General features: G+C 36.0%; 1 protein-coding gene across 1 annotated transcript in view; it reads left to right on the top strand.

Moving 5' to 3' along the window:
• Positions 1-830: 830 nt before the first annotated feature.
• Positions 831-20,654, top strand: part of LOC120634570 (dual specificity protein phosphatase CDC14A-like) — a 38,603-nt gene continuing 18,779 nt past the window's right edge. Inside the window, exons 1-2 of the mRNA XM_039905272.1 lie at positions 831-1,444; positions 5,280-5,464. Of these exons, the coding sequence (XP_039761206.1) occupies positions 5,419-5,464 (46 nt within the window). The 5' untranslated portion in view covers positions 831-1,444; positions 5,280-5,418. The remainder of the gene's footprint in view (positions 1,445-5,279; positions 5,465-20,654) is intronic.

Raw genomic sequence — 20,654 nt, 5'->3', positions numbered from 1 at the left:
ATAGTACAAAATATAAAATAAATACATACAAAGAAATAAATACTAATAAGTACATAAACTAATATACACAAATGCATCTAACATAATATTAAAAAATAAACTAATAATATACTACGAGTATATTATATACCATAAAATAAGTAGGTACTTAATTAAGTAAGTTAAAGTTTCAAGTAGGTATGCCTATTCAGTGATGCCAGACTACTAAGTAGCAGACAAATCTGGCTCAACACAAAATTTTGGCGTTAGGTTTACTACCTAGTTAGTACCTACCTACCTACTTACCTACCTTACGTACTAATTCTGTTGGCCTGTTCTGGCAAGTGGGTATTTAGCATTTTGGGCTAATAATTTCGCAATAGCCTATAGAGCTTAGGTACCTACCTACTTAATACCCAACGCCCTACATCTATGCAACGACTTCAATTTATATTGATGATTTTATGACTCATTTATTACTGGTTTATGTAATTTAAAGAAGTACAAAGAACTAAGCTAACTTCGTCTTCTTCTTTCTAGTAAGAGATTTACAGTTATGCTAAGGAGTAAACTAGCATAAATTTGGAATTTAAACAAAATTTATTTTGAAATCTCAAATACTGAACCAATTTGAGATGATTTTGGAAAGCGCCATCTAAAAGCCATTTGTGAAAATGATGAAGGGCACACTTGAAACATAGACAATTCGGTATTTCGTCATGCCCAGTTTGACATATTCCACTGTAGATGTCGCTGAAATTTTTTAAAACTCGGTTGACAACAAGTTGACAAGTAAAAAAAATTGAAAATTGAAATGTCTTGTTGCATTTCGCTGTAACGACTATTCGACAGCGACTTCGTATCGGAACTATATTGAATAAATAAAAAATGTACATACGTCACACGTTAAATGGAGATCATATAAATTGCATTTAGGCTGAACGAAAATTCGCGACCTTTTGTAATAACGAGTACATTAATTACTTTTGCGATTTGTTGTTAAGCCCGGCACTTGTTTACTATATTACGTTGAATTAAATTAGTTTTTAAAGCTGTATGGTGTGGTTTTGTTTCATGAAATCGGAAACAAAACTGCCAATATCAGTCGAAGTGCTTTGAAGGTTTCGCGGATCGAGTATAGAGTTGTTATGACCTTACATTTGAGTGAGGAATCTGCCCACGCTGTGATCCGTATATTAGAGACTCCTACGCTGTGGTGATGGACGGAACTGCGACGTGTTAAAGCATGAGAATTAAACTAGACGTATCACGTTTATAACTTCTTAGTTCTAGTTGTGTTAGTGTTGATTTCTAAAGTTACAATCCGTTACAGTGTTACAATTAGTTGTGAAGTTTGAAATAGTGATAAATGTGTGAGTTTTTATCTTACATCTGTTGTATTTTGTCAACAATCAAGGCTACCACTAAACGCCGGTAGCACCTGCCCTGACCAGTTTTAGAACAAGTATGTATTAAGTGTTGATAAAATTCAATGTTGTGCACCTTTTTCATGCATTTCTCATCTGGTTAAGTTCAGATAATAATTGCAGTGTTCTTATTCGATATACTGGGGCTTAATTTCAGATTCAACTTTAAAAATCAGCAAAATAAAATTTTAATATTCCTTACAATAATTCTGTTCACTTCTCAGATCCTATTGTCCAAAGTACATGTAAAAATTTACACCTATATTTAAACATAATAATGGTGGGATTGGAGATATTAAATTAGCCTTACCTACTACATTTATTAAATCTATTTCAAACTAGCTGCACCCCTCAGATCTACGTGCAGTGAATAAGTTAATATTCAAAGATTTTTTAAATAACAATTACTGTGGGTAACACAGTGCCCAGCTGTAAAAAATCTAAATTTGCAGAAATTTGATAAGCAAAACTATAGCTATAATCATCAATGTGAAATTCAGTTATTCACAAATTGCCAGGTAATCATGGATTTTTACCCAACCTATTTGTAGTGTAGTTGCCTTTGTGTTAAACCAGGGTATAATGTGTGTATATTCCAATTTTAGTTTAGTAGTGTACCAGTTACAAACATACGGCCGATTGGCGCAGTGGGCAGTGACCCTGCTTTCTGGGTCCAAGGCCTATCCTAGGTGGGTTTGATTCCCACAACTGGAAAATGTTTATGTGATGAATTATCATAGATACCAAATAAATAAATAAAAATAAATTTGGGACTAGATGGCGATGTGTGTATTGTTGTAGTATATTTATTTATTTATTTATATTTATACAGTAAAAATACACAAAAAGTCACCCTGTTAGTTTTTTATATAACTTATTTCAAAAACCCACTACAACTTGAAATGGGTACTCTTTGAGATTTAGAACATATTGGACAGTGATTAGTCTTATTTGAAACCTATTCAGTTGACTAAACTACTTTATAGGTTTGAGATAGGATCCAAGAGGGTTTATGCTGTGCAGTTTTGTTAGGGCGGTATTGATTACAACGCCTCCCTCCCTCCAGACCAACTTAGAGAAAATTCTGAAATTAGTAATTGTTGTAACTGGGAGTTCTACACAGGACCCACAAAGAAAACTTAAAATAAATAAATTGAGCACTTAGCGGTAAATTCAATAAGTGTTACTTTCTATCACATATTCATATAAATAAATACAATTCATTTCATTTTTGAATTTCATTTAATTTCTTGTGTGTTGTTAATTTATCACTAAATGAAGAATCCACTAAATGATTGTCTTTTCTTTTTTGTATTATATATACCAGTTTAACAGAACAGAGCTCCCATTCATCTAATTACGTAAAATGTAAAACGTGATAATTATTTGACCCGTAGAGCTAGCATGAGCACCATGAGAAAATAATGTATCTCTATCCACTTTTTATCACCAGTGAGATTATGCGGTGCTAGCCTAGAGGTCAGGACTTCAGCTTCACTTTCAGGGGCTGAGTTTAAGTCCCAGCAGGCACATCTAACTTTTCTAAGTTATGTGCGTTTTAACCAATTAAATGCTCACTTGCTTGAATGGCGAAGGAAAACATTGGAAACCTGAATGCGTGAGAGTTCTCCATAGCCTTGTAAAGTCTACCAATACACACTTGGCCAGCGTGGTAGACTAAGGCCTAATAAACCCTACTCATTTTAAGAGGAGACCTGTGCCCAGTTGATACGATGATTATCTATCACTATAGAAAAAAAACAGATTAACAAGTAGAGATAATCTTGTGGTATGCATGCTTGCCAGATTGCCACTTTTTTTAAGTGTTTCGACATATTAGCTGAGCTTCCCATTTTGTTATACTGACTTGTATAATATGTTGGTTACTTTATTTTTGACTGTATATTGCCATGCTGGAACATGTCTGCTATATTATTTAACTGCTTTATAAGTATGAGACTTATGTTGACTATTGAAAGTGAAAATTAAGAAAAGGTTATAAATAAAATGGGTTTAGTTGGAGCTGTGACATGTTCAATTCACAAGCATTTTTCTCTATATATGGGGGTCAATATGATCTGAGAGGAGAATAAGATTTATAATAAAGTGTGCTTTGACATTGGTTAGTCAAAGTTAGTGTTAAAATGCAACAGATTATTATGTCAGTCACATATGTTAGTCTCATTTTAACTGTTGTCTTGCCTGTCTGAGCAAAGTCTGAGCGAGATTAACACATTCAGTCAAACAAACATGATAGACGGAATTGACTCTGTACCCATATTTTAGTGAATCACTACACAGTTAAATGTTATTTTATAATATATTAGTTAATTAGTTATTTAACAAGTTGTTGAACAAGTATTATGGACTACTTTCTAACTGGTTCCTCTAATAAGAATACTTGCACCTGTTTGCCAATGTTTAATGGTAAATACAAATAGTTTGTGGAATTCCAAAACAAATACGATTTTGTTATCATCATCATCAAAAGTAGTAAAGTTTTACAGCTCAGCACAGATTTCACACTTATGTGAAGATATTTATGGTACTAATTGTTCAACTCAATAAATAACTAAACTTATTTGAGTAAAGCACACACATATTCCCCAAGTATCTAATGACAAAATAGAAATAAATGTTTAATCTGGGGACTTCATGCTGGCGTTTTTTTTTGTTCATTTTATTGTACTACAAGTCTGCAGTTAACCAGTTGTCTTTAAGTTATGATGCTGTCTAAGATGTTAGCGGGTGTTTGTTCAAGCAATTATACCATTACCCCTACTTCAACGCTAAATCAGTTGGCGGCACGTCTTTGGCTGCAGGGTGACAAGACTATTCACAGCCACAGCCTTCCACGAAAACAGACTAAAAGCGTATGTGTAAGCTGTCGAGAATACAATTGACTCCAGCTGTTGATACCACAACTTAGCCGGCCCCAATGAACCTAAGCTTGAGAAAATTGAAGGGTTAATCGTTGCTCATTCCACTCCTATACTCCTATCAACCCAACAGCGGGGCTAGCATGGGCAGGAGACAAATTATATCCCCCGTTTGTATCACCTGCTGGGCTGGCACGGGCATGAGATAAAAATTATATCCCCCGATTATGTCCCCTAATAAGGGATATAATTGAAGTGTTCACTTGCTAAAGCACGGAAACATGGAATAGGAGAAGTTTACCCCCATTTATTATTACACATATAATATTTGGATATTATTTCTACTTGTGCGTCAGTACTCTGAGTTTTGATAAAGCTGTGGGAGAAGATCATATAATATCCTTTCCCCAGGGATATAATCGTCTCCTGCCCATGCTAGCCGTGCTGACAGCGGATATAATTAACGTGTCTACCTTCTAAAGCACAAGAACAGGGGAAAGGAGAAGTTTATCCTCATATATATCAACACATATCTTATTAGGATAAGATTTCCACGTGTGCGCCAATGCTCCGAGAGTTGATAAAGCTGTGTGAAAAGATAAATTTTTATCTTTTCCCCGAGGAGAAAATTGTCTTCTGTCCATGCTAGCCGTGCAGGTGGAAAGTGATGATGCAGTCGGCGATGGTAGCGGGCTAACCCGTTAGGGAGTATGGTAGTCAGCCCTAATCGGTTTTAACGCGACAGTGAACCGGAATACTAAAACACTTACACGGCACGTTTGTCGTTACTGGAAAAATGGCAAATTCCAAATAAATTACTTTATACGCGAAAAATAATCCTTCATTCACATCGTAACAAAATAAATCAAAAGAATTTATTTTTGGCATAGCGATAGTTGAAAGGACGGAAAGTAACATAGGCTATTTTTAGACCTTTTCATCGTTTAGTTAAAGTTGAATCGAAAAATCCTTGTTTAAAAGATTATCTTTTCAGGTACACCCAAATCCTATACTGCAAAATGGATTCCAACAAGCAGCTGTTTACATAGATGCCGGAGTCACCACTGGGAGTGGGGCGTGTGTAATCGGTCAAGATAAATATATCAGCCACCCTGTTGTGCTACAAAGCGAGAATGGACGAAAATGACGTCATCATATCTTCCACAGAAATTATTAAAGGTAATAAATAATTCTTGTTGATTATGTAGTTTATATCTTTCTAGCGCTGTTGGCCACGACTTTCGCGTAAAATTTCTGTTCAAATATGTAAAAATTTCCAGTAAGAAGTTTTACCCCATAGTCTAAACCTAGAGGGTTGTTTAAAAATATCGCGTTTCCATGAAAAATATGCAGCATTTCAAGTATATACTTGTTCAGGTTTCTTTATGAAAAAGATATTTAGATAAATTATATTATCACATGCCAGACATTGGAACACCATCGAAGCCTAATCATCCCACTGCTGGTCACAGACCTCCTCTCTGATAGGTTTTCCTTGTCTCATTCATATATTCATAGACTCGCAGCTTTTTTTTTTTGTGGGATGGTGCCTGAGATGCTCATGGATCTCATTGTTCTTGATAAACCAAGGAGAGTTCGTTATTTGTTTGAGAATCGAGTCTTCAGCTCTTTGGATTTTTTTGATGTAGGAATCGAAGGCGGAGCCCCAGAGCTGTGATCCGTATCTCGTATCGTTTGAGTGCTGTTTTGATTATTGGATTATCATAATTAAATGCAAAATTTTACTGAACCTTCTGGTCAAATTTTAACTCCGTGGAATAAGATGAAGAGGATCTTATTCGGCTTGCTTTTCACCTTAACAAAGTAAAAAACATTGCAAGCTTATTATTAATAAGTAAAAACGCACGTATCAATCCTATACTTCTGATCTTTTTTTCACAAACGTTCGTTCAAAAGCCTGAGGTGAAGAATTTTAGGCAAATTTGAGCTTTGAATCTATAAGGATAAAATCTATTTTAATGCGAGTATCAATAATTTTGATACTCGAAAGTGACTCCTCGATTGCGAGCGAGCAAATCTTGTAGAAGGCATAGTTTACTGAAATTCACCTACTTCTACGAATAATAACAATAAAATTGAACATGTGTGCGTGATCTTATGAATGAGTTCGTATTGACCCTCTATACCATCAAAGGCAATCTAATGTAATGAATTACTTACAAACTAATAAATAACGATTGTAGTTCTTACACTGACCAGTAACTAACTGTATGACATCAATGTCTACAGTGCAGGTTACATCACTGCATCCTTAGGGTTTGTTCAGAAAGACTGTTATACCTTAAGTAATGTTTGTTTTTATTTATTAGATATGTATTTTAATATTAATAGGTGTTTTGAATATTTGTTTATTTCTCATTTAAATTTAGTATATTATGGGTTCGATTCCCACAACTGGAAAATGTTTGTGTGATGAGCGTGAATATTTTTCAGTGTCTGGGTGTTCATATGTATATTCTAAGTATTTATGTTTATTATTCATAAGAATATTCATCAATCGTCTTAGTACCCATAACACAAGCTACGCTTACTTTGGTGCTAGATGACGATGTGTGTATTGTCATAGTATATTTATTTATTTATTATTATTTATTTATTTATTATTCGAAGATTACGCTATACTGAAATACCCGGTTTTTTTTAATTTAAAATTGTTATTTTATAGACTATACAAATTGTGCGCGTAATTACAAAATTACCATCTTTGAATCTCTTTGGCCAAAGTTGCGGGTTTCGCCAAGTATACACATAGCGACTATTTTATTGATAGTGATGAACAATTTTTATTGCTATCGAAAAAACAATTAACGTTAAGCTTAATTTGCTGTACTCCGCGAAAAGCAGGAGTAATTTCTTTAATCGCTAAACTTTACACCAAATTGATCTTCCGCATTGTACTCTTTTTTGAGATTGCTTGCAGCAATAAGGCCCCCTTTGCATGTCTACATAGTGTACTGCAGTGGCGTGCATAGAGTGTATGCACAGGGTATGCAGATGATATAAAATAAAGAAATTCTCCAGTACGAGTTATAAAAAACTTAAGGATATACATAGTGAGAGTTATAAAAAGCCTACCCGTTAAGTATATTATAAGTCTTAACTGGATATTTTATATCATCTGCATACCCTGTGCATACCCTCTATGCACGCCACTGGTGTACTGTATACTCCTTACTGTTTCTTTTCCTGTATGTTATACGTGCAATAAAGTCTTTCTTCTTCTTCTTTACGCGCGTTTCGTTCCGACACCGTAGCGTCCTCAGGAAGCGTGACTTATAATGAACAATTGCTGGGACACATATAACAAAAACTCTATTTCCAGCGAAATAAAAACTGTGTCACGTGAACGCAGCTTTATAATCAATCTCCAGTTGAGTTAACTCTTTTATGTGGATGACCTTCACAGATTCATATGTAGGTAGTTGGATTAACTAATCCAATATGGGAAATTGTACTATGAGTAAATGTAAAACACGGTCAAATCTGAAATAAAAATAAATTTTATGTTTTAACAACACTTATCACGAGGATGCAGTGGAATAATTTTTTTTTTGATTTTTTAGAAGATAGAACATTTCACTCGATTTCTCCAATAAATCTTTACCAAACTAAAATAGGACCACATCAGCTGAGGTAAAACATACCAAACAAAAAAAATAATCGTAATAGAGTAAAAATATACAAAGAAAAATAAACATACAGTCGAACTGAACCTCCTCCTTTTTTTTCAGTCGGTTAAAAGAGTCAGTCTGTTTGTAGTGGTAGAGTCAGTACAAACAGACTGACTTGACGTTTCAAAAGTGCTTATAAATTAGGCCTACTTAAAATAAATGATTATTTTTTATCGATTTTCTTCATCCTTGTGAATACAACCTTATAATCTCCAGTAGCTCTTTATGTGGCTGACCTTCACGGATTCACACTGCGCTCCTAGTTGGCCCGGCGTGGAATTGTCCACATTATTGCCTTACATTTGCCTGTCCATTTCAAATGATTAATTGCTTTGGACATTAACATAGGTAATTGACTGTACTAATGTATTACAAGTACCCGCTTTTTGCAGCTCTGGACTCACTTCAGAAGTGACTATTTCTAGTTTTGATACAAAAAATTGAATTGTATTAAAATTACTCGGAGTATTAGGAGTTTCGCGCAATCAGACTTTTTCATTTTAATATTCTACGATAATCCACAAATCCCCATGTAAGCGTAGCTTAGTACCCATAATGTGTTAAGATGACTGCTGAATATTTTTTGTACATAAATACTGATTATATACAGATAAACACCCATACACTGAAAAACCTTCATGTTCATCACACAGAAATTTTCCAGTTGTTGGAATCGGCCTTGGACTCAGAAAGAAGTGTCGCTGCCCACTCTGCCAATCAACCGTCGATTTATTATTGTTCTACTACAAAGTACAAACGAACATTTCGGCCACGGTAGTCAATCTCCAGAGAGATTTTTCTAGCTACGTGAAATAGTGTGCACAAGTGTATGCGGAAACAGGTGCACTCTCAATACCCTCACACATTTACTCATCCCTCACTCACTTAAGCTGTCTGTCTGAAAGGACTTCGTAGACAAAGTTATTAAAAAAGATGTCCATGAAAACAGGCTTCAGCCTCGTTTACATGATGCTGAAACCTCGAGACCATCCGGCCCTTTGACAATATGGACAAGAAGACTCAAAGGAGTAATGCCCATTTTCAGTTACGACGGACAAGGCAATGCCTTAGAAAGTAACGCCTAATTAAAGAAGATTTCACCAACTCATATAACCTAACTTGTCTGTCTTTGGTTCTTGCCACTGGGTGTGGTATTTTGTGTTCATATTTTTCATTTTTGTTTACCTATAGGTATGGTAACTGAATTAAACATTTTTCATGTGTCAAGTGTCAGTTTACGAGTCCCCTAAACTTAGCGATTCCGCCGAATCGGCGTCGTAACTTTAGACGACGCCTAACGTCGTTAGACATAACATAAGAGTTACATACCTTAATTACTTACGTACCTACATCGTATACGGTACATATCTTATTTATTATACTTATTTTCGTACCTGCATCGGATGCACTGTGTTACTTCACAGTCATATTTTTCCATGTGTTTTCCATTTTATTAGGAAATCAATGAAAGTTTATAACAGTGTGCAATGATCTATTTTTTTGCGTTTCACAGCGCCGCAAAAAATTATGCTCCGGAAATAGAGATAGTTTAATAAGATTTTGTGAGTAGAAAGTCGACTCACAAAGAAGTCATTTGTATGGCTAGCGAAACTGTTTTACTAACTGAAACTAACTCAGTGATATAAATTTGCACGGAGTAACAGTCGTGTAGTCGGCACAGAGTTGCCGGATTAAAATCAGAATCCGTAGTTTAAAAAACTGGGAATATTTGTTTACTTTGATTAATGGTAGCGGAGCATTTCAATTCATCGAAAAATGGAACAGTTTTTTTCTCGCTCCTGCACGGCTAGCGTAGGAGTAATTTCTCAACGGGGAAAGGACAGAATGTTATCTTTTCCCACAGTTTTATCAACTCTCCGAGCATTGGCGCACGTATGGAAATAACATCCAAATAATATACGTATAATAATAAAAGGAGGTAAACTTCGCGTATTCCTTTTGCCGTGCTTTGGCAGCCTGCTGCTAAGATATATTCTCTGCCGGTACCAGCTCTACATGCGTTTTATAAGAGAGGCACCGTTACGTTCGTAGGAGATCCCGGAGCCTCCCAAATATGTGCCGAGGGGGTTATTACTAAGCAACGATATGTTATACAATACTAAAAGGAAAAAAAAAAACATTTGTTTGAAAATATCACCGCTGCTAGCTGTAGAACGGTTATATTGATTTGCTATTAAAATTATTTGTACAATGGCAATACCTGCATTAATTAGAAATTACGCGAAGACCTCTGAAAGCTAGAAATCCTCCCAGAATGTATGATGAGTTTTTATTTCTTAATACATTAGTGTTCAAACGTATGAATCGGCGCTTATTCTAACAGAAAGGGTATAGACGCGTGAAATTAAATTGCCCTTCTCTCTTAATAGTTCTTTAATAAATGTATACACGGAGGACCCTCTTTCTGATTATATCGAAATGAAATATGCGTGTTCATAAAGTAGTTAATAAGTTAAGCTATGTCGCACCTATACAAGCGTGCCTTACTCCCTGAGGCACTGTGTTCAAACTTCTGCCATTAGTTAAGAGGCAGCTCTTCCGAATTTGATCCAAAAAGTTTAAAACAACAACACAACCCTCCCTGGTGGCGCAGTAGTCTTATGAACGCGAATCCGAGTTTCGATCTTCGTCAAGCGCAATTTGGAAATTTTTAATTTCTGATCCTTCCTCTGGGCCGGTCAGGTGGCTTCAACGTGGCTAATTAGGTACCACTGACAAAGACGTGCCGCTAAGCGATATTTATAAAAAAAAATATCTCTTTTACCCCTAACAGGTTAGCCGGCTACGCTTTTAGTCTCCATCATCATATCAAGGTGTAACTAACGTGGAACAAAAAAAAAATTAAACATACGCGTTTCTTATTAAAGAAGATCTTGAGTCTTTACCTCTAGACTCTAGTATACACCTCGCTCGCTCGCTGCCGTAAAATTGCTTTCGAGGGTTGAAAAACTGAACCGTCAAAGATAAAGCGACCTGATTTTCCTCTTTATAAAGTACAGTGACACTGCGAATAAATCTGTACTCGTATTTTTTTATTGCAATCATTCAAAATTCAATAAATAAATATACTACGACAATACACACATAGCCACCTAGGCCCAACGTAGGCAAAGCTTGTAATATGGGTACTATTTTATGAATATAATATTCATAAATAGTTATAATATACAGATAAACAACCAGACACAGAAAGATATTAATGTTCATCACACAAACATTTACCAGTAGTGAGAATCGAACACACGGCCTTGGAGTCGGAAAATAGGGTCGCTGTTCACTGTGCCATTCGGCTGACATAGGACTATACATCGCGGATCGCGCTTGAACCCCTAAGTTTCTCTGATGCATTTCGGCCAATCAATCAGTCAAGCCCAGGTCAACCTCCAGAGAGGTTTTTCAACTACGCGGGAGATATCATAGTGCGCAAACACAGGTACACTCTCTATTCTCTCTTCTACAGGAGAACTCTCAGGTTTCCTCACGATGTTTCCTTCCTCGTTGAAGCAAGTGATTCTTTTAAACGCACAAACTCGGCCCCGCTATCACTGCATCGGTTTTACATTTTCGGGGACTCCAAATAACCGCCACTTAACTAGGTAATAGCTTTCCTTTGATACAAAATATTTCACCCCAAGTCCATGGCTTTGAAGTTCAGAAGTTCTTAAATTGTTTATCGAAAGTTTCTTTTTTAAAGCCCTAAAGTTAACAAAGTAATGGAGGTTACTCTACACACATATCGTTGTTTCAAAACTTTTCTGAAACTAGGGTAAAATACGGGTTCTTGTTTTGAAGCGACTTCGTAAAAGGAGTTCTCATTTATTTCATCCTTGATGATGTTGAATCGAATTCGATTGATTATATCATAATTTTTTGCGCATCGCGCTTTCTCTGGGCTTCGGTCTTCAAGTGAAGTCTTCCCGCCAATTATTATTATTTCCGCAGCTTTATTTTAATTCCAATGAAGGTAGCCCTTGACTTATCGTCTTAGTAGTAGCGAACTAATCTGTTAAGGAAACGGGAGGTTTCTACGCGGCATCGTATTAGAACGCGAAATCGCTTAGTGGCATGTCTTTGTCGTTAGGGTAACTAGCTACGGCCAAAGCCACTCACCAGACCACACCATTTGTCCCTTCTGGGGATCGAACCAGTGACCTCCTACCATACAATATCACAGTGCTGACCACTGCGCTTTATTTACATTTCATTTCATTTTAACCATTAAGAGGTAGTGTACCTAGTAGTAGTACCTTCAACAAAAGTCGGATTTCTATCTTCTGAATTCAATAAAGGAATCGCGAAATTCGAGCGTATAAATGTAGATACGCAAATCGTCTGATAGTTTTTCCGTTTAGTTCGATCGATTTTTTATATAATATAGAAGCTTGCAAACCGAGAAGCAGTATAGTTTATCAATCAATAGGAATACACTAAAGGCCTCTCCCAACGGGAGGGTTTTCCATTATCACCACTCTTGCAGTAGTAGCACAGAGGATGCTGCTGCCCGTTCTCTTTTATATTCCCTTAGTCGCCTCGTAAGACACCCGCGGAAAGAGGTGAGGTGGTGAAAACTATATACCTACCGACAGGATTTGAACCTGCGACTCTCGGGCAATCGCGGCCTGAGCGCTTTCACCAATTAAGCTACGTGTTCTCCTACCGCGTATTAATTTATTAAATTTATAATTCCTCCAAGTGTAGGTAAAAACACTAATAAAAATTATAAAAATATAAAAAAGCAATGTGTCATCTCTAGATTCAAACGTGTCTCATTGTTATATGGACCTTTGAAAAAGTAGATCGAAACTGCAACGTTTCCTACTAGATGACGCTACAGTCGCTATAAGACTGATGTGAAAGGCATATACTAATTTCGGCATCGACGGTAGGAGAGCCGTAGCTTAATTGGTGAAAGCGCTCAGGTCGCGATTGCCCGAGAGTCGCAGATTCAAATCCTGTCGGTTCCGAAAATTTTTATATGCATTTTAAATTTATAAAACTACTGCTTCTTGTGAGGAATATACCATATTCCGGTTAGTTTAGTGTGCTGTTCGGTATGGTATTAAAGTTCGATTTGGCTCACACTGTTGTAGCGTGATTTAGTAATATACCAAGTCTACAGCGTGGCTGCAAAGACATTTAAACTATTAGTTACCCAATACCACCCTTTAGTTAGTGTAGTTATTTCATTAACAGTTTTGACAAAACGTATGGACTGTTATAAGACAGTCTGTTACAAGTCATTACGTACAAGTTTACAGTCACTAGTGTGTGGGCGATTGATAGATATTAGATAACAATCTATTGTGTAGGATGTAGGTTTAATGTTACTCCTTTTTTGTCATTTATGTTGCCCGTAAATCTGAATTAGCAATTTACTTTATAGTATCAATAGGGTTTTAGAAGTTTTGAGAGGCCCACAATATTGCTCCAAGAAATATTGCCATATACAGCCTTATCATTATCTGGGATTACCAGTAACTGGTTAGTATTGTGCAAATTGCTGTAAACTTAAAGCTAAAGCGAAGCGAAGTTAGACTCAATTTAGAAATATAAAGCGAAAAAAGTTGTCACATGTCATGGGTTATTGGTTTTGCGAAACTAATAGATGAATCCATTCTTATCAACTTAAACGTGATTTAAGGAATAGAATATTGAAAGGTTTTCATAAGAGCATTGCATCCCTTGGACTAGATAAAAGCAAGGAGATGCAATCGCACCTTGTTGTACACCCGCTTTCTCGTTGTATCATTATTGTCAAATATTTTAGAAACGGGAACGGACTGAACTGGAATATATGTTATACTTCACAAAACCTGACGCAAAATTCAAGGGCTTTCCCGGAAAACACAGACATAGGCTTCAGGTTGGAGACAGCATATTGCGTGGTTTGCCTCTCAAGATGGGCAGATTTCTTCACATGATAATTTGTACATAAAGATATATACTTTAAAACGGATTTCTACCAGGCATGTCCAGTGATGCATATGAAGGTATGACTGTGATGCGTCCACCGACCCAGCATAAGCGTCGCTTAGTTTCCAACCGATAAAAATATATTAATGATTGGTCAAAATAACTTCTTTTTATATTTTTATAATTATAATATATTTTTTTATACGATTTTTAGTAGATTAGTTATGTGTAATGTTATTTAATGTATGTTTATATATTATTTATTGCACCACCTCTACCTCTTATCTATGTTTTTTTCCTTTCAGGCCTTTGGTTGTCTGGAGGAAATCGCTATGTAGCGATAAGGCAACCAAGTTGTAACGTCTTTCTCTAGGTTTTGTATGTTGACATCTCTGTTACTACTTTTTTCCTTGGTCTACAGAAAAAGTGTATTCTATTCAATCATTCATTCATTCATATTTTATTTATCAAAAAACGTATACAATTTAATAGTGTGAAGCCCAGTCTCCTGCAATAGCTTAAACTGTGTTACTAAAGTCTCTGATCTAATAGAGATCATCAATAATAGAGTTCAAAATTCTACAAAAGACTGAAAGTCCGAATTACCAGTTTCCTTTGTACACATTAAAGTCTATTAAAAATCAAAATATTTAACAGAAAATTCGAATAATCAAACCCACGCGATCTTGCCACAAAGTCGTTAAGAGTCTGTATTTTTAACTTAAAACGTTACAATCCTACGCGAAAACGCTACCTACAAAATGCCATTCTTTCCTTTTATAGGGCTTACCACGAGGCCGTAGAGTAGCCTAAAGTTATTCAATATATTATAATTGGGTGACCTTAATATTACCTGCTTACTTTACTTGAAAATATGCCGTCTGTACACAGCTGCCCTAATTCAAACCAAGTATGTATGTCTTTATAAATATACAAGTGAGTAGCGACCCGCCCTGGCTTCGCACGGGCGCAACGTAGATATTTATTTGGGGCGGTTGGGAGTTATTCATAATTCAATTTCGTGGTACATTAATTTAAAATATCTCGTTTAGTTAGTTTGCAATGTAAGCGCACAAAAATATTATGCTTGTTACGATATCAAATTACAAATCTTTGATTTTTTTTGCTTTTCTCTGATATAACGTGCATTGCGTCAAGCGGTGATAGCCCAGTGGGCAGGACTTCGACTTCGCTTTCGGAGGGCCCTGTTCGAATCCCAGCACGCACCTCTAACTTTTTATGTGGGTTTTAAGCAATAAAATTTCACTAACTTCAACGGAGAAGGAAAACATCGTGAGGTAACCTGCATGCCTGAGAGTTCTCCATAATGTTCTCAAAAGGTGTGTGGAGTCTACCAATCCGCCAGTGTGGTAGACTAAGGCCTTAAACCCTACTCATTTTGGGAAGAGACCCGTGCTCCCCACTGCGCCAGGGAGGATAACACTAGGCGTAATAGGAATCTACAATTGTATAGAAAGTTAGACCTTGTAAGTAGGTCGGTAATGGGTTGAATGATGATGATGAATGTGCATTTCTACATAAATTAACCTGCCACTTGAATCACCCTTATCTTTTGTTGAAAACTGCATAAGAATCCGCTGCGTGGTTTAAAAGATCTAAGCGTACAAACAACGGGATAGACTTAAATTATCTAAATATTTAAAACCCACTTCCAAAACGAGCTATCCATTTATTTACTTTTAGTCAATATTGACTTCCTCAGCTTATTATTTGCTTGACTCTTATTTTAGAACCTAGACCTTCGAGGCGCAGCATTGTGGATTTGAGTGGGAGGTCCAGAGTTCGATCCCTGCCGGGTAATTTTTTAGTTTGAATTTTATAATTTCTGAAATTGCTCTGGTCTGGTCTGGTGGGAGGCTTCTGCCAAGGTTAGTTACCACCGCTAAGTGATTCAACGTTACGGTACGATGTCGCGTAGAAAATTATTAGAGTTAGCCCGTTAAAATCTTAGACTGCATCATCACTTACCAGCAGGTGAGATTGCATTAAAGGCTAACTTGTGGTGGAATAAAAAAATCCTCGGAGAAACAGGCCAAAACTCCTCAATAGCTAGTTGTCTGAACCGCGTCTAATTTCTTTTGTATGACGTAAAAGCAGGTAGCCTAGCCGTGTAATCAAATGTCACGAAAGCTAGACTTTGTTTCGTCCAAGGGCTATCGCGTTAAACTTTGGCCTTAGCCCGTGTACTGAAATAGCTGTAATTTCCTATTCTAACAAAACACATGCACTACGTAACTAATGTATGGTGAAGTGTCGTGACCTTGGCTACGTAATTTATGCAAAGACGTGTGGTCCAAGGACAAGCGATCGGAAAGATTCATTAACATAAACCTGCTATAAAAAAACGGTCCTTTTTAACAATTGTTATGCATATTGAATCGATCATGGTCTTCCGTTCGTTTTTGTTACGTAAATTTACTCAATGGAATTCATTTCAACGGAATCAACGGAGTTCGTTTTCGAATTAAAACGCAAATTATAAATCTAGTAAAAAAACAAACGTTTGCAAGGAATAATAATAATCTTATTTTTTATTTTTATTTGTTAAAACGATTAATAAATATAAACAAAAAGGAATTAATATAAAAAAATTAATGTTCTAAGTTTAACTACAGCATACTAATAATGATACAAGTATTTTTTTGACAAAAGTGTAAAGTGACGAAGGAATATGGTTGACGTATGTTTGCCAGGTAATTAAAAAAAATACCACGGTAATATACACAGCAACATACAAAACCAAAAGAATAATGCCTCTCTTCCTTCTAATACTTTCGGTTGTCTACTCAGTTCTGTTTTGCAGCACCATGGTCCATGGCCACTGTATGTATCTTCTTAGGAAGATTGCGGAGCTGACATAGTGCTTGTATACTCATTGTATAATCGTAGTTTCATAGATCAATTAATATTGATGGACCATGATTCTACAAAACTTACAAAGTTTAACAAACTATTTATAAACAATGGTTGAATAAACTGTTCTCAAGACTAATGAATAAATCATTCATATTCATTCACTTGCGCTGCTGTGTTTATGTTAAACTTAAACGTAACAACAGATTTTAATGTAAACAGTGTATTTAATGAACTTTTCCATTATGGAAATTTTGAAAGTTTACAAGGATCCTTTCACTTTTCTGTAATATAGTTTTAAAAATCTCTGGATTTCGTTTTAGTCTCACACACTGATACAATTGAATTTTGCACAATTGCTCGACAATTACGCTAGTATTTGTAAACGATCAGATTAAACGATTGGCTGATAGTTAGGTCAACCTTTTAATTGTTTGGGAATGGACTATACATCGGTAAGTCATCAAAGGTTTTAACTATCGCAATGTACCTTTACTCGGTCTTTAAATGTTTTGAATTTATTTGAAAAGTGTAATATCATGTTTACTAAAACCATCTTCGCAAATAATGCATTCATTTAGAAGACATTTAATTAACATTCACGCAGCGCACGCAACGGAATCACTCAAAAGGAACAATTTTTTCCCGATTTTGCGACTGTTTTTATTGCTGCACCGCTACTATTTGTCGTAGCGTCATGTCACTCTGCATACAATGAAGATCTGACCGTTTTTTGGAGTCCTTTAGTTTCCCGGTATAAAAAGTATTCCATGGCCATTCCCTGGATGCAAACTACTTCTTTGTTAAATTAAACGATTCCGCTAACCATTGCTGAAAAATGCTTTTTTTTTAATCCCGCAGGTAACTTTTACCAGCAGGTCTTCCGTAGTGTGTAACATTTCATCTAGATCTGTTCAACATACGTAACAAAAAAACAAACAGACACTTTAGCGTGTAATACCCCGCTTTACGCGAGGGATATGTTCCGGAAAAAATCGCGTTAACTGAAAATCGCGTATATCGAGGTTTATGATTAAACATCAAAATTTTATGCAATACATACTATAAATTATTTTTTACGGAAAAATACATATTGTCTTTTGTCTTTTGGGTAGCGATTTTTTTACGTTCTCGTAAAATACGTTCACGTTCAAATAACACCAAACACTGTTTTCTAATTGTTTGACACATGGTCAAGACACCATAGAGAAGTTGATGACTACATTATGTTTAAACATACTCTTTCGCGCAATGCGAGGCATTTTAGCGCGAAATTTGAAATACGCGTTATAGTGAAACCATAACGTGTATTTCAAAGTGCATAACGGGGTCGCGTTATGACATGGACCACACAATATAAAAGTCCGATGCAGGTAAAAGCACAACGGAACTATGTAAGGTCTCTATGCAATTATTGCCACTAAACACGATCAGCCCGTCAAGAACTTGAGGCGAGCCAGTGTTTTCTTTGCAGCTTTTTAATTACCTATCGCCCATTAGCTCGAGGAAAATATTGTTGCTCGCGGTTATATTGGCCTACTTTTACAAAGTTCTACAGCTTAGGTATTAGGTCGTAAATTCGTATCGACTGAGCGCAAAGCGAAGTCGGGCGTTGCATTGAGCATGCATTGTTAATTTTTGCAGTGACACCTCGGGTCCAAGATACCTGCAGATATATTGATCTAATCGATCTTCTCTTAACAATCAGGGGGACGCGACAGTGGCAAAGTCGAGCAAAAATGCGTCACGGACGTACCATCCTTTAACTTCTGCCTTAAGTTATTACGTAACCTAACCTAAAAACGTCGTATAATGATGGTCACTATATCAATATCTAAAATCTTTTATGTTTTAAACAAAATTGATTGACTATAAGTTTTTGTTAGGTTACTAAACAGATAAATAATCGAGTAACCGACTTGGTGTTACATGGATCTCGCTTTTTACGATAGAAGAACTGAGTTGCAAGAGTTGGTTTTTTTAGTGTAGTTTTTGCTGGCATTATCTTTTCCATGACATGTATATCAGCAGGGCTCGGACTGGTTTTATTCATCATCATCATCATCACGTCAACCCATTACCGGTCCACTACAGGGCACGGGTTTCCTCCCACATTGAGGAGGGGTTAATGCCGTAGTCCACCACGCTGGCCCAGTCCGGTTTGTTGGTTTAACCCGAGAAATTTTAGTCAGTATAATCCGGTTATAATATAATATCGTTATTATTTAAGCGATTTTGTATATAGATTTTGTATATAGATAATAGATTTCTAAGATAATATTGGTGAGTTTATACCGCGATTTAGCAAATAACGTTATGTATGAGATGATGTGTGTATCGATTAATGTCTGTTAATTGAGCAAAATCTATATATAAACTGTTTACCTGTTTGCAAGTCCAGCCTAGCAGTGCAATCTGCAATCTTCTATGAAAGATCAAAAGATATGTGTGGAGTTGAGGTTATGGTGTTATAACATAAGACCTAACAATGCGTATGTTTAAACAATGCATGTTAAAACTCATTTATTACATAGCGGTACATATTCATACAGTAATACACTTATTACTTGATGCCCGCAAAAAATCATAATTCTATATGCACTGCGAAAATGCGAAACCTCATGCGTTTTAAACGGACATTTCCTTTTTAGTAACATGTTTTCTATTTGCTAATAAAATATCATAGTACTACATATTAAAATATCTATGTACAAAAACTCAAACTTGAAACGTCAGACACCCACACATGCCTCATACAAATGCCCAAAATAAAAGGATTGAGAGACCAAAGTTCCCATTAAATGACGAAAATAACTGCAATAGAGTTCTTTGTCAAAGGAATTGTATTATCCTTACTCTTCAGGCGAACTGTAATTAAAATAAAGGAAGGATTCTTCTAATTTTAAACGTGACTGCTCGCTGAGTACCTAACAGTGATACGCGTAGAAATGTTGACGCATTCAGCTGTAGCCTGCACAATAGAAATAAATGCTACGCGTTAGGACAAAGAAGGACTGTTTCAGGCCGTGCGGTTTTTCGACAAAGCCAGATTAAAAGTAGCTTACAATCGTTTAGTAAGTATTACGGATGGCTTCATACTGAATTTTTCTTTTCTAATGTTTATTGATCTAAGTCTGAAGTATTAAGTTACGTGAACAGAGTGAACTTTAAGAAATACGATTAAGTTTGAACAGTTAAGCCTGGTAGTTTATCTTCGTTGAAACTAAATATAACGACACAGCTGCAATAAGGCAAAATATAAGGGCAAGCTAGAAGGCACTAGAGCGCGCGGTAGGGCATCCATGCGATGGACCGATCAGATCATATCTTCAGTGGTAGGTCCCTTCCATGAGTGTACCAGACTGTCTGCAATTAGGGAGAAGTGGCGAATGACCGTGGGGCGAGTAACAACTGCCACAAATAATGTCCCACCGTAAAGACCAGGACTACTGGCAAGAGTGTTACGACAAAGAAGAAATATAACTAGAAGTATTTGATAGTAGCAAGCGTTACTTTGCGGAAGTTAGTTGTTCAATATTGTAGTTTTTATGTTAAAATTTTATGTTTCTTGGTGTATTTTCTTTCTCTTATTGAAAGTTCACAAGCACGATCTTTTTTTAAAAATATACGAAGTTGCTTGCCCCCTTTAAATCGAAAGGATAATTTAGAGTTTGAGAATTAATTATTGTTCTAATTATGATACTCTTTAAATAGCTTTCTGACAAAAAATTAAATGTTTATAACAACAAACACCTGGCTTAGTTTTTTCGGGTTTTTTTTTTTTAACCAAGGGCCCGTTTGGAAACCTTTAAGCTTTAGTTTTTATTTTTCGAATATATTATCACCCTCATATTATAAATACCATGTAA

This window comes from Pararge aegeria, chromosome 24, assembly GCF_905163445.1.
Source record: "Pararge aegeria chromosome 24, ilParAegt1.1, whole genome shotgun sequence".
Taxonomy (NCBI): Eukaryota; Metazoa; Arthropoda; class Insecta; order Lepidoptera; family Nymphalidae; genus Pararge; species Pararge aegeria.
This window is presented reverse-complemented; position numbering and strand designations above follow the sequence as displayed.